The sequence below is a fragment of the Oncorhynchus tshawytscha genome, linkage group LG33 (genome assembly GCF_018296145.1).
Source record: "Oncorhynchus tshawytscha isolate Ot180627B linkage group LG33, Otsh_v2.0, whole genome shotgun sequence".
Taxonomy (NCBI): domain Eukaryota; kingdom Metazoa; phylum Chordata; class Actinopteri; order Salmoniformes; family Salmonidae; genus Oncorhynchus; species Oncorhynchus tshawytscha.
This window is the reverse complement of record NC_056461.1, coordinates 14,970,695-14,985,541: the sequence shown is the minus strand read 5'-3', so window position 1 is coordinate 14,985,541 and position 14,847 is coordinate 14,970,695. Positions and strand designations below refer to the sequence as shown.

Below are 14,847 nucleotides of genomic sequence, written 5' to 3'. Positions count from 1 at the left end.
ACCTCACTGGCAAATAAAGTTAAGTGTCCATTCGTTGAATTGTGACAATTATGTTCTTGTGTATATAGGGCCTGGGTTAAAGTAAATATGCAACAGCAGGTTTGCTTTGTGGAGAGAATGAGCGAATGCTCTGAGAATTCTCCTATCACTGAAAAACAGACATGAGGCCATTTCTCCATAAAAGCTGAACCCGAGCTCGGCCCTGCCAAGCGGCACTGGCTGCACAGAGACCAATTAAAATGGCTGTAAGTTAAACCAGTCTAACAAATGACTTTATGCTGCTGGACATTAATGTGTTTACAGGGATGTCTGCAATGAACTCCCTATCTCTCTCTCTCTCTCTTGCCCATAGCCCACAACTTAACTCCATACTTATGTTGGCACTATATTACCAATCACATTATTGGACACACACATTATACACTGACTATACCAAACATTAGGAACACCTTCCTAACATTGAGTTGTACCTCCCCCTTTTGCTCTCAGAACAGCCTCAATTCGTTGGGTCATGGATTCTACAAGGTGTCGAAAGCGTTCCACATTGTTGCTGGCCCATTTTGACTCAAATGCTTCCCACAGTTGTGTCAAGTTGGCTGGATGTCCTTTGGGCGGTGGACCATTCTTGATACAAACGGGAAATTGTTTAGCGTGAAAAACCCAGCAGCTTTGCAGTTCTTGACACATTGTCTCAAGGCTTAAAAATCCTTCTTTAACCAGTCTCCTCCCGTTCCTCGTCACTAATTGAAGTGGATTTGAAAAGTAACATGAATAAGGGATCATAGCTATCACCTGGAATAAACCTGTTCAGTCTATGTCATGGAAAGCAGGTGTTCCTAAAATTGAGTATACTCAGTGTATATCTCCTCTTTCATAAAAAGCACTTGATTGATATCTAAATGTGTGAACAAAGGATTCCTATTTGACTCTGCCATGTCTTATTGCCCATCTAACATTCCCTCATCTCCCACCCCTTCTAATGCGACTAGCCCCGATGCCGATCCCTCTTTTTCCCCTGCCCCGCTACAAAATTTCTCCCTGCAGGCAGTCACTGAGTCTGAGGTGCTAGAGGAGCTTCTGAAACTTGACCCCAAAAAAACATCTTGGTCAGATGGTTTAGATCCTTTTTTCTAAGGTTGCAGCCCCTATCATCGCCAAGCCTGACTCCGACCTTTTTAACCTGTCTCTCCTTTATGGGAAGGTTCCCATTGCTTGGAAGGCAGCCACGGTTTGTCCTTTATTTAAAGAACCGTGTTATAGGCCTATTTCTATTTTGCCCTGTTTATCAAAAGTGTTGGAAAAACTTGTCAATAATCAACTGACTGGCTTGATGTCTATAGTATTCTCTCTGATATGCAATCTCCGCTCAGGTTATGGATATGTCACTGCAACCTTAAAGGTCCTAAATGATGTCTCCATTGCCCTTGATTCTAAGCAATGTTGTGATGCTATTTTTATTGACTTGGCCTAAGTGTTCGATACGGTAGACCATTCCGTTCTTGTGGGTCGGCTAAGGAGTATTGGTGTCTCTGAGGGTCTTTGGCATGGTTTGCTAACTACCTCTCTCAAAGTGTGCAGTGTATAAATTCAGAGCATCTGCTGTCTCAGCCACTACCTGTCACCAAGGGAATACCCCATGGCGCGATACTAGGCCCCATGCACTTCTCAATTTAAATCAACAACATAGCTCAGGCAGTAGGAAGCTCTCTTATCCATTTATGTGCAGATGGTACAGTCTTACACTCAGCTGGCCCCAAATCTTGTGTTAAACGCTCCACAACAAAGCTTTCTTAGTGTCCAACAAGCTTTCTCTGCCCTTAACCTTGTTCTGAACACCTCCAAAATAAAGGTAATGTGGTTTGGTAAGAAGAATGCCCCTCAGTAATCACCAGTGTGATTACTACCTCTGAGGGTTTAGAGCTTGAGGTAGTTACCTCATACAAGTACTTGGGAGTATGGCTAGATGGTACACTGTTCTTCTCTCAGCACATATCAAAGCTGCAGGCTAAAGTTAAATCTAGACTTGGTTTCCTCTACCGTAATCACTCCTCTTTCACCACTGCCGCCAAACTAACCCTGATTCAGATGGCCATCCTACCCATGCTAGATCATGGAGACGTAATTTATAGATCGGCAGGTGAGGGTGCTCTCGAGTGGCCAGATGTTCTTTACCATTCGGCCATCAGACTTGCCACCAATGGTCCTTAAACTGGTCATCTCTGTATACCCGTCACAAGACCCGCTGGTCGTTGCTTGTTTATAAAACCCTCGTAAGCCTATCTGAGATACCTACTGCAGCCCTCATCCTCCACATGCAACACCCATTCTGCCAGTCACATTCTGTTAAAGGTCCCCAAAGCACACACATCCCTGGGTCGCTCCTCTTTTCAGTTCGCTGCAGCTAGCGACTGGAACGAGCTGCAACAAACACTCAAACTGGACAGTTTTATCTCCATCTCTTCATTCAAAGACTCAATCATGGACTCTCTTACTGAAAGTTGTGGCTGCTTCACGTGATGTATTGTTGTCTCTACCTTCTTGCCTTTGTGCTGTGGTCTGTACCCAATAATGTTTGTACCATGTTTTGTTATGCTACCATGTTGTGCTGCTGCCATGTTTTGTTGCTACCATGTTGTTGTCATATGTTGCTGCCATGATATGTTGTTGTTTTAGGCCTCTCTTTATGTAGTGTTATGGTGTCTCTCGTCGTGACGTTTTTTTTTGCCTTTCATATATATATTTTTTATCCCAGCCACCGTCCCCACAGGAGGCCTTTTGCCTTTTGGTAGGCTGTCATTGTAAATAATAGTTTGATCTTAACTGACTGCCTTGTCAAACGAAGGTTTAAAAAAAAAATCAGTTCTCCCTTCTCATAACAACCTATATGAACCCCAAATTTCCACTGTTAACATGCCCATGGTATTAAAAGGTTTTGATGGTCCGTCCGTTAAGTCCCCCCTTTCAGGGGGAGAATTTGCTGTAAATACAGTCAGTGGTGTTGTGAGGAATGGAAGATCTGGGGACAGACTGAGGTACAGTGCATGCGGAAAGTATTCAGACCTCTTCTCTTTCCACATTTTGTTGCGTTACAGCCTTATTCTAAAATGGATTAAATAAACAAATGTCCTCATCAATCTACACGCAATACCGCATGTTTTTAGAAAATGTTCTAAATGTATTAAAAATAAAAAACAGAAATACCTTATTTGCATAAGTATTCAGACCCTTTGCTATGAGACTTGAAATTGAGCTCAGGTGCATCCTGTTTCCATTGATCATCCTTGAGATGTTTCTACAACTTGGAGTTCACCTGTGGTAAATTCAATTGATTGGACATGATTTGGAAAAGCACACACCTGTCTATATAAGGTCCCACAGTTGACAGTGCATGTCAGAGCAAAACCTAAGCCACGAGGTCAAAGGAATTGTCCGTAGAGCTCTGAGACAGGATAGTTTCGAGCCACAGATCTGGGGAAGGGTACCAAAAAATGTCTGCAGCGTTGAAGGTCCCCAAGAACACAGTGGCCTCCATTATTCTTAAATGGATGAAGTTTGGAACCACCAAGGCTCTTCTCCTGACCCCTCCTGTCTCAACCTCCAGTATTTATGCTGCAGTAGTTTATGTGTCAGGGGGCTAGGGTCAGTTTGTTATATCTGGAGTACTTCTCCTGTCCTATCCGGTGTCCTGTGTGAATTTAAGTATGCTCTCTCTAATTCTCTCTTTCTTTCTCTCTCTCTGAGGACCTGAGCCCTAGCACCATGCCTCAGGACTACCTGACATGATGACTCCTTGCTGTCCCCAGTCCAACTGGCCGTGCTGCTGCTCCAGTTTCAACTGTTCTGCCTGTGATTATTATTATTTGACCATGCTGGTCATTTATGAACATTTGAACATCTTGGCCATGTTCTGTTATAATCTCCACCCGGCACAGCCAGAAGAGGACTGGCCACCCCACATAGCCTGGCTCCTCTCTAGGTTTCTTCCTAGGTTTTGGCCTTTCTAGGGAGTTTTTCCTAGCCACCGTGCTTCTACACCTGCATTGCTTGCTGTTTGGGGTTTTAGGCTGGGTTTCTGTACAGCACATTGAGATATCAGCTGATGTACAAAGGGCTATATAAATAAATTTGATTTGATTCCTAGAGCCGGCCGCCCGGCGAAACTGAGCAATTGGGAGAGAAGGGCCTTGGTCAGGGAGGTGACCAAGAACCCGATGGTCACTTGACAGAGCTCCAGAGTTCCTCTGTGGAGATGGTAGAACCTTCCAGAAGGACAACCATCTCTGCAGCACTCCACCAATCAGGCCTTTATGGTAGAATGGCCAGACAGAAGACACACCTTAGTAAAAGGCACATGACAGCCCGCTTCAAGTTTTCCAAAAGGCACCTAAAAGACTCTCAGGTTATGAGAAACAAGATTATCTGGTCTGATGACACCAACATTGAACTCTTTGGCCTGAATGCCAAGCGTCACATCTGGAGGAAAGCTGGCACCATCCCTACGGTGAAGCATGGTGGTGGCAGCATCATGCTGTTGGGATGTTCTTCAGCGGCAGGGACTGGGAGTAGTCAGGATTGAGGGACAGATTAAGAGAGCAAAGTAGAGAGAGATGGATTGATGGAAACCTGCTCCAAAGCGCTCAGGACAACGCCAATAAGCACACAGCCAAGACAACGCAGGAGGACAAGATTTTGAATGTCCTCGAGTTTCCCAACCAGAGCCCGGACTTTAACACGATCAAACATCTCTGGAGAGACCTGAAAATAGCTATGAAGCGACACTCCCCATCCAACCTGAAGAGCTTGAGAGAATCTGCAGAGAATGGGAGAAACTCCCAAAATACAGGTTGTGCCAAGCTTGTAGCATTATACCCAAGAAGACTCAAGACTGTAATCGCTGCCAAAGGTGCTTCAACAAAGTACTGAGTAAAGGGTCTGAATACTTATGTAAATGTGCTAAGTTAAAAAAAAAAAATTAAAATAAATTTGCAAACATTTCTAAAACCTGTTTTTGCTTTATCATTATGGGGTATTGTGCGTAGATTGATGAGGGAAAAAAACAATTCAACCCATTTTAGAATAAGGCTAACGTAACAAACACATTGTATTGTTCTAAGATGAAGAGGGACGAGGGCTGGTTTGTTTGGGAAGAGGAATTCATCGGAACTCTGCAAGTGAAACATTTTTGCTTGTAGTTGCCCATGTGAGGAAATGTGGGTGAATGTTTAGAAAAGATTTCCTCTGCATTGTTTAGTGGGGTCATCACAGCTCCATGGGAAGTGAAGTCATTTGTCTGTTAAAACCAAGACTAAGAGATGCCATAATGGTGTAATCATTGTCGTCGCGCCATTAACTATCTAAACAATTCAGAGAACTCAAAAACAGTTGCCAAGACAGCAACCGAAAGCCGGTGACGATTGTGTTTGTTTGACACGTACAGTTATTCAGTCCATTTTTTGGAAGAAAATAGAAAGATAGTAACTCAGGAAGTCAGATAGAACTCTTACACAGATCTTTATTATAGATTTTTGTGATGCTTTTACACCACATACATACAGGCCATGGCAGTCATATCACAGCCATTTACTAGCTCTTCACTTTTCAGTACAGTTCTTAACTATCCCCTTTTCAAACAGTCAAACCCTCTACACTCATTTTCCTTCTACAAAACACTTTCACAACACCTTCATCTGTTTTCACCCTCAAACATACATAGTCTTTCTTTACATTTTTCTCACTGGCTTTTTGACCAGTGCCTCTAACCTCCATTTTGGACAAGGCACCACATGCCAACTCACTCGGAGCTCCATCATTGCGTGGCTAGTGGCTACACACACCTTGAAAACAAAAACCCCAACTTCTCAGTTCAAACACGTTCAACATGTCCATCTTTTTTCCCCCACATCTCTTAAATCTTCTTCTAACATACTCTTTTGCTTTTCTCAAACCATCTTTGTGGTTTCTTTCAGCTATACGTCATCTCCTCAGTAGATCCCAACCCATCAGACAAGTATGTACATGCTCCTGCCACTACCGTGGCTGGGTAGTGGCCGTGTCAAAAACTAAAGCTCCATGCAAGATTGCTACATTGAGTGATAGATTTTCATTCGGAAGAGTCAGCTTTTTAAACCAACATGGCTCAGTTTAAATTGTTTTTACATTGTAGTAAAACAAAATCTCATTTGATGTTTTTTTCCCCATTAAAATGCAATTTGATTAAAATGAATGCCATCAACTGCAGTAGATGCAAAAAGGTGTCCAGAACATAAAAAAATATCTGTTATTAGGAATGTACAAAAATAAGACCCGTCCTCCAGTACACCTATGAATCAGACTTATCAAATGGTTTTGTTTTCAGTTTCGTATACATCTCATCTATTGTGGGAACTCTTCCCTTCTATCCACCTCACATCCCCAAAAAGTGTTCAATAACTTCAGCTAAAAGCTAGAAACAGTGCTGTTTAAAAAAATGTTGTGTTTGTTTTGACTTTTACCCCCTTTTCTCCCCAATTTCGTGGTATCCAATTGTTTTTAGTAGCTACTATCTTGTCTCATCGCTACAACTCCCGTACGGGCTCGGGAGAGACGAAGGTTGAAAGTCATGCGTCCTCCGATACACAACCCAACCAAGCCGCACTGCTTCTTAACACAGCGCGCATCCAACCCGGAAGCCAGCCTCACCAATGTGTTTGAGGAAACACCGTGCTCCTGGCAACCTTGGTTAGCGCGCACTGCACCCGGCCTGCCACAGGAGTCGCTGGTGCGCGATGAGACAAGGACATCCCTACCGGCCAAGCCCTCCCTAACCCGGACGACGCTAGGCCAATTGTGCGTCGCCCCACGGACCTCCTGGTCGCGGCCTGTTACGACAGAGCCTGGGCGCAAACCCAGAGTCTCTGATGGCACAGCTGGCGCTGCAGTAAGCACTGCGCCATAAACAGTGCTGTTTTAAACAGAGCTACAAGTAAGTTCAGATTGGAAAAAAAGGGAGTAAAAAAAAAAATAAAAAAAAAATAAAACAGTAAACAGGACAATATGCACAACTTCTCTCTAATTACTGAAAGCCAAGCAGGCCTCTCCAGAATACTGAATGGTATGCACTTAGCCCCTTTGTGGACAAAACCAAACAGTGGAGGGATGGAAGAGTAAAGTAAATAGCTGCCAATGGGGACAGTAACACAAAATACTGTTGTAATAATAAAACACACAGACACATAAATAAAAAGTCCCACGGGGAGGGAACACCCAGCCCCCCACTCCCCCTCCTTATGTACAAACATATTGTCCGCTCGCCAAGGAGTCCGTTTTCTCCCCTCTAATTACACCATGGTCTCCTTCCTCTTCCCTAAGGCACTGAGTGAGCGCTTGTCCTTTTTGGTTTTGTGTTTGGGCGACGGGGAGGATAGTGGTGATGAAGAGGAGGATGAGGAGCGGGAGGAGGGAGACGATGAGGAGGGAGACGATGAGGTGGGACTGGGGGTCTCGTCCCCGCATAGCAAACTGGAGGCGGACGTTGCACCTGCGGGCGTCAAAGGGCAGTTCTCGTCGGCCTCCTCCGTGTGGATGATGGAGATTTTGGAGGAGCGCCGCTTAGAGTGGGCGTCGGCTGCCGGGGAGGAAGCGGACGTGGTGACGTCGGCAGGGTGGTGGACGGAGATGGCGCTGCGCAGGCAGTTGAGCCACTGCTGCTTGTGGAAGACGTCGTTGACCTGCAGCGTGTGGGACTGGCCCTGAGACGGGTCATGGAAACGCACACGGAAGATGTTCTTGGCTGAGGAGATGAACAGAGAACAAGACGTTAAATTAACCATCACTTTCAGTTACAGGCTTTAACCTCTAGATAGACATGGACGGTCATAGGTGAGGGGTCAGGGACTCACCTTTGTCTGAGTTACTGAATGCTCCTCTGAAGGAGCCACCCATTTTGACATCTCCATCCTGCAGGTCCTCCAGCACCAGGTCCTGCACCGGGATTGGCTGCCGGTACACCTGGAAACAGTGGTGCTCGTTCCGCGTCACAGGCCGGGTCATCACCAACAGCTCTGTGAACAGGAACACATGCAGCTTCTGGAGGGAGGGAGGACAAAGGAAAGAAGATTTAAAAAAGAAGATTAAAATCAGATCATTGCCAACGTTTTGTTTAATTTCAGGCATAGTTTCTCACATTCTCATCTGCCAACAGGACTTATCATTGGACTCATCATCAGATTCTCATGTGATTATGTAATTCATGTGTTATTCAGGTTCATTTTTAATGGAAAAAGGTCCAAGTTTTGGCCCTGACTGCCTTATTTGGGGGTGCAGAGCTCAAGTTTGTGCACGTGAGGGTTAGAAGGAGCCAGGGAAGAGTCATTGCTATAGGTGGATTGCAGTGAGAGTGTGCATATTTTAGCATTATAATGTGTGTGTGTATGCGTGTGTGTTCTAAACTCACTGTTCCGCTCTTGTTGCGTAGCTCGCCGTGACACAACAGACTCTTGCACTGGTCGATGCGCGGGTCTCTTTGCCTGTCATCCAGATACTCCAGCTTGTCTATGTAGTACTGGCTCTCTGACTCACCCTTCTTCATGTTGATGTCAGACAACACATCCTGGATGATGGTGATCTGGAGACACACACGCACACTGTTATAGTCACAAACGGATAGGATACAATGACATATTTGATGTTTCAGAACGCTGTATTCATAAGTGTTTGTGGGCGTCTCCACTCACCGCTAGCTCCAGGTGGGGCGTGTCAGGGTGCTCGGGCGCCGTGTGTTTGAGGATCTCCTTGAGCAGGAGGGGGTATTTAAACAGGCGGGAGCGGGGGATGTCAAGGAAGCTCCACAGGTCCAGCTTCCTGCTGAAGGGAGACTCCAGGCAGCGCTGCAGGAAGTCCTGCACCCTCCGGTCCTGTTTCTTCTGGTCCAACAGGGCCTTGGCCGCCACCTGGTTACTGCAGTAGTCTCGGTATGCATTCAGCCCTGGCAACTGGAGGGGAGAGAGATGTACCGTACCGTTAGCACTTTGGCCATTCTCTGCTAGATAAACATACAGATACGTCATGTCATAAAGGGAACATCTTTATGACATCTTTAACACGTTGGTTCCTGCTAGATAAATACTTATACAGGTAGAGCAAGATAGAGAGAGGGCAAAGTTGAGTGGGCACAGGCCCTGGTACGTACCCAGCTGACGACGATTTGTCCTATCTGTCCCACGGTGCCGTCGGGGCCGGTGGCTGTGGCCAGCTGGGCCAGCAGGTCCTCGTGGAGGGGGATGTAGGCATCCAGGTCCCCGAAGATATGGCTCAGCTCCTCCTCCGACATGATACTCAGCTTCAGCATGGGGTCGTGGTACGCCTGGAGGAGAGAGAAAATAGAGCCATGCGGTCATTCAACGGCTAACGGTTTGTTTAGAAAGAGAGGGGGAGGCTAAGTATAGCTCTGGAGGAAAGGTTTCAGTGAGATAGAAATGGAATCCTTGCTTTTTATAGCTAAATGGGTAGAGGAGAGCTGCCAACTAGTCATATTTAATCTGTTTGCCTGGTATGTACTCTGAGGGTTTGAAATAAAGTACGAACCTTGCGTGCGAGCTGGAGGTCCTCAATCAGGTCCTGTTCTCCGCGAGTCAACTCAAATATGGCCTGAGGGGGAAGGAGATGAAAGACATATTTAAAACACCATGGAAAAGGATGTCACGCCAAATTAAAACACAGTACATATTAAACTGTATCAAACTAAAGAGGACACCAAATGACTGAGTACATATTAAACTGTATCAAACTAAAGAGGACACCAAATGACTGAGTGCATATTAAACTGTATCAAACTAAAGAGGACACCAAATGACTGAGTGCATATTAAACTGTATCAAACTAAAGAGGACACCAAATGACTGAGTGCATATTAAACTGTATCAAACTAAAGAGGACACCAAATGACTGAGTGCATATTAAAGTAAGAGGACAAATCAATGCCAAATGAGTTGTCAAATTCTTGGGTCCCTTCTCTCTCAATTACTCTCTGTCTCTCTGTGTTGTTTATGGTTTGAGATTATTCTGACAGTTGGTTGAGAGGTCTGCCAGGCCAGGGGTACATTAGTGACGTCAGACACCAGCTCTGGAACAAACTGGTGACAGACTGGGCCCTGACCGCTTCTAACCCCACTTAGCTCACGCAGCACAAATACCGAGGGGACTTTCAAAACAAACAAAAGTCTGAACTCTTGTATGAGAATCAAAAGAGAAAAACAGAGTGAAAGAGGGGGGGGGGGGAAACAGGAAAAGCGCCCAGCCCTCTGGCTTTAATAACTCTGTCCCAGGCTAGGTTGAATACCGTGGCGTCTGGCTATGTGACCTGGAGCGCACTCAGTCATCTGGAGCGCTTTAGCAGGGCCAGCAGAACTAGACATCAGGTATGTGGTTCAGTCTCTCACCTCACACTGTTCTAAGCTAATCAAACCATCTATTGTTGCAGCCGAGTTCCCATTCTTTCTCTATTGGGATTTGTGTGAAGAGAGATTTGAGAAGTCTATGGTGACGGTGTTGACTCTCACCTCCTGTCTCTTGATCTCCTTGGTGGAGAAGGTGCCCTTCTGGTGGACGTCTAAGGTCTCTGACCACAGCATGCTGTTGCGTCTCTTGGGCGGCGTGGGCGCCGCCGCCTTACTGCATGGCTTCTGGGGCACGCCCGGCGTCTTGCCACCACTGCCATCGCCCCGGAAGGACATGGACTGGATGGTCTGGCCGAAGCGCCGGACGGCCCCATTCCTCACGGGGGAGATGAGGTTAGCCAGCGAGCTCACCCTGCCGAGAGGACGGACACGCTTGTTGCTGGGTTCCTGGAGAGAAGAGAGAGAGGGGGGAAAACACAGATTAGGCTTAAAATCCTCAACTTCCTTTATCATTTACCATAAACCCAACCATCTGAATTCCAACTCTTTTAGCAGAAGCCTCACCAGGAAACAGCTAGAAGCTTCCCCATGACTGTTATCACATGGCCCTCATGCCAGCCATGAATCCCTATTGATGACACTACCTCCACAAAGGACTTGGTCAGGAAACTGTTACTAGGGAGGAGGGGTTTGGCACTGGGGTCAGGCCATAGAGACAGCGGGCAGGAAGAAGCAGCAGCCCCAGCAGCTGTTGCCTCCATCATGTGAGGACTGAGGAGCCCAGGGCAGGCTGGGGGAGCACAAAGACCCTCTTTCAGACTGCAGCCCAGAGGCGCCGACCAGAGAAGGGGCCTGGAGGCATGCCAGGAATGCACCCCTGCTCTCAGCTGTCCAACACACTCACACTACACACACTTACTCTGTCACACACAACACAACTACTCAGCATTATGGCCTGACTACAGCAAACGGGCCGTGAGACTAGGACTGTTCAGTCACTCAAACATGGGAAGACAAAAGGCCTCATCGTTTAACTCCCGTCTCCCAGAGTTCAGGGAGGTATGGGACAGGACGGTACTGTGTTTGGACAGCTACAGTAAAACTGATGTGTGACTCTGGACGGAAGACCACCAGCGAGAGAGAGGAACTAAACAGGCCTCGTCTTAAACAGGCACCAGAATACTGGAAGTCTCAGTCTTTTTTAGGAGTCTCAGGGGGGAGGTTGTGGGTGCGAGTTGGAACAGGCCCTGGAGCCCTCGTCGCGTGAGAGAAGCACCACACCTGTGCCAGGTAATCGCACTTCAACCCCCTGTACTGAGCCCTGAGGCAGGGAGAGCACAACACTCCCCTGCTAATGCACTGGCCTGCTGCCAACAGCAACAAACATCACACTAGCAGATCTGAGGTAATGAATTCATAGACAGAGACCCCTTCAAAAACAACCATAAATATCATGCAATTAGACATGTTTTGTGAATAAAACAATCCGTCTTATGAAATCTATGCTGCATGTCTATTGGTACCCCAAGCTCTTAAACTCTCTGAGCCTTCTCCTGACTCAGGATGAATGGGGTTTTGCCTTGGCTCAGCGAAACAGAGAGCCATTCAGGCTCCTCCTGGCCCCAGAAGCAGACCACAGCTGCAGAACAGATCCACCCCAGAGTCTGGCGTGAAAGCCACAGTGGCTGCGGCCAGCTAGGGTCATGGTCCAAATGTGGTCGGGGTCTTTGACCAGGACCGCCAGACAGTCCAGGAACTTATCTAAACCACTGAGCCAATAAACCGAGAGGACCAACGCTGACCACATTCGAACCGCTCTGACGGTGGTCCAGAAATGGTGCGGTCAGAAAGGAATCCCAATCCTAAAACGCAGGCCTGCTTTAAACCTCTTTAGACTTTATTTTAATTGGCCTCATTACTAAGTGGAGAGAGGACCATAACGGCCACACTGTGACCAACTAGTTCTGCTGTAAACCCCATTGGACAATGGAAACAGAGAGAGGGTGAATTTGCTTTGGAAATCATGGAGTCTTCCAATGTAAACTTTGGAAACGTGTGTTGCCCATTGTGCCTTTCCTGTCATTTGGGGACTGGCCCTGGAATAACAAAGGCCACTAGTGCTGTTCTTTGTACGCCCACCCAGTGTTACTATCAGCTGGAGAGACAACATGCAGACTGATAGAAACTAGTCCTGGTCCAGGCAGTTTGATTACAGGGAACTCCCTGGAATACTGTTCGGTCTCGCTCCCTTCAGGAAGCCAGATATATCCGGGGTTTGTGCTGCTGGACTGTATCGTTCTGTACCGTCTTTGGAACAATCCCCCCACCACAACACAGATTGAGGGACCATGGGTACTCACTCAAATCTTCCCTAATGCCCTAAATTGGCCTCCGGTGATATTTGAATAACCCCCCACACAATTCTCCTTCTACCTCGTTATCTCCAACCAGAGAGCCAAGGGCTCATCAACTAAATGTATCCACTTTTTCCAGCCCCCCCCAAAAGCACCTTCCTGTGCCCCTGGCCTCCCTTTGATGTAACCCCACATGTTAATCCCTGCTGGCTTGGCTGTCCCTCCCTGCTCCTGCAGCTCGCTCACTGATTACAGCATAGCTGATAGCAGGGCTCTGAGGGAGTGGAACACCACTGTTTACCCTGGATTCCAACCCAAAGAGCTCATCAAAGAGTAACTGTGGAGTGACTTAGGTTTAAAAATGGGTGTCACAATCATGAACATCTGTTGAGAAATGAGACTACTCACTTCATTGAAGAACTCAACTTCTCCTTTCTGATTTACCGACAATTTAGCCGCTGGCTTCCCCCTGAAACCCCTTCTGAAATCTAACTACAAAAACCTTGAATGGGGGAAGGAAGGAGACTAGAGAAGTGAGTAAGAAAGGCTGCTGCTGACCAGTGGCTCTGTGTGAGTCAGAGAAGAAGAGGCACACCTGGGTTCTACCCCCCCTCTCTTTAATTGTGTGAGGAATGCTCCCAGCCTGCTGAGCCACTGCACTCACTGCCCCAGGGCTCTGAGAAAAGGAGGGGGGAATACCAACTGGCAAACTAAAAATGTGCAATAATGTTGGCATTAAGTTCCAACTTCAAACCACACACACATTCCAAGTTAGAATGTTATTGGTATGAAGAATTTGGTGAGAAGTCACAAACATGGTGCTGATCTCTGTATGGCTATTTGTCCCCTGCTGTTACAGTGCTGATAAGGTACTACTCAACCCCCAGGGATAGGATACATTACCTGTCTGGGCAGATAGATTCACACAAAAGCAAGCAAAGCTAAAGGGATGGACAGTTCTATGACCTCTGACAGTATCATGGAACAAATATCTCTAAAAGTTTGAATTGAACAGAGACTAAACACACCACACACCTTACTAAGGTGCAGTGTTCAGGTGAGATACAAAGTATGTGACAAATACGCTTGTGACGAAGCTGTTGTTTACGAAGCATGGGACAAATTGTTTGATTTGATAGCAGAAAGAACAGGAACAAGGTGCTGATTCACTCAGATCTGATAAGAGATCAGTGGCTATCGCAGCAGAGAACAAGTTCCTATCCAACTGATACCAAATGACAAAGCCAGCAGAAAGAACATACTGGGAGAAGCAGTGATTGATCTAGTATCTCACCTCTGAGTCTTTGTTGGCTCGGTTCTGACAGTCTATAGCTTGTAGAGTCCGTTTGATAGGCACCAAGCTACCCAGTTCATCGTAAGCCACCATAGCGTTGAGTAAAAAAATCCAACAAGGTTTCTGCTATATCCAGTTAGTCTTCATTATTCCATATGAAAGAGTTTTTAATTCTTCAAAATATCTTTGGAAGAGTAGAACAAATTCACTCTACCGCTCTCTCATTCTAAACTTTGGTCTGAGGTGGAGTTAGGGAGGGGGCAGTTTAAATACTCCTTGGTAAAGGGAGGAGCAAGCTATCCGAACCCCTCCCACCATTTAGAGGGGTTTCTGTTGGAGGAATCAGACTCTTCTTGAAGGGCTATACAGGCGAAGAAGCCCGTTTGTGTGTGTGAATCACCAACAAAAAGCACACACACACACACACACACACACACACACACACACACACACACACAATTCCATATAGTGAGGTTTGTTGTTAAAGTGAATGGAAAAGTTATGCATCATGTGCATACAGTATAACAGAACAATGATCTCTAAAAGTTCAGGTTTGAACAAGGCAGTCATCTGCCAGAGACTAAACACACACACCCTGCTAAGGTACAGTGTTCAGTGGAGATAGCAGAGAGAATCGGGACAGCTGCTGATTCACTCACAGATCTGATGAGAGATCTGTGGCTATCGCATCAGAGAACAAGTTACAGTCCAAAAATATGGGCAAATAATCTAATTGCAATTTTTGAACCCAATATTATGATTGCGATTTTACTTCCGATTTAAATCAAAACAGTAAGAATCATAGAAATAAAATGATTATTCCAAT

General features: G+C 46.2%; 1 protein-coding gene across 3 annotated transcripts in view; it reads right to left on the bottom strand.

The window, feature by feature from the left end:
- Positions 1–6,872: 6,872 nt before the first annotated feature.
- LOC112215014 (neuroepithelial cell-transforming gene 1 protein-like) overlaps positions 6,873–14,847 on the bottom strand; it is a 32,500-nt gene continuing 24,525 nt past the window's right edge. For 2 of the 3 annotated variants that reach the window (XM_042311287.1, XM_042311288.1), the window contains 7 exons: positions 10,536–10,820; positions 9,562–9,624; positions 9,167–9,340; positions 8,712–8,969; positions 8,432–8,602; positions 7,878–8,064; positions 6,873–7,768 (listed from right to left, as the gene is read on the bottom strand). In XM_042311287.1, the coding sequence (XP_042167221.1) occupies positions 7,317–7,768; positions 7,878–8,064; positions 8,432–8,602; positions 8,712–8,969; positions 9,167–9,340; positions 9,562–9,624; positions 10,536–10,820 (1,590 nt within the window). In that variant the 3' untranslated portion in view covers positions 6,873–7,316. Of the gene's footprint in view, positions 7,769–7,877; positions 8,065–8,431; positions 8,603–8,711; positions 8,970–9,166; positions 9,341–9,561; positions 9,625–10,535; positions 10,821–14,021; positions 14,263–14,847 lie in introns of those variants that run through there. The other variant, XM_042311289.1, reaches the window with a different exon arrangement.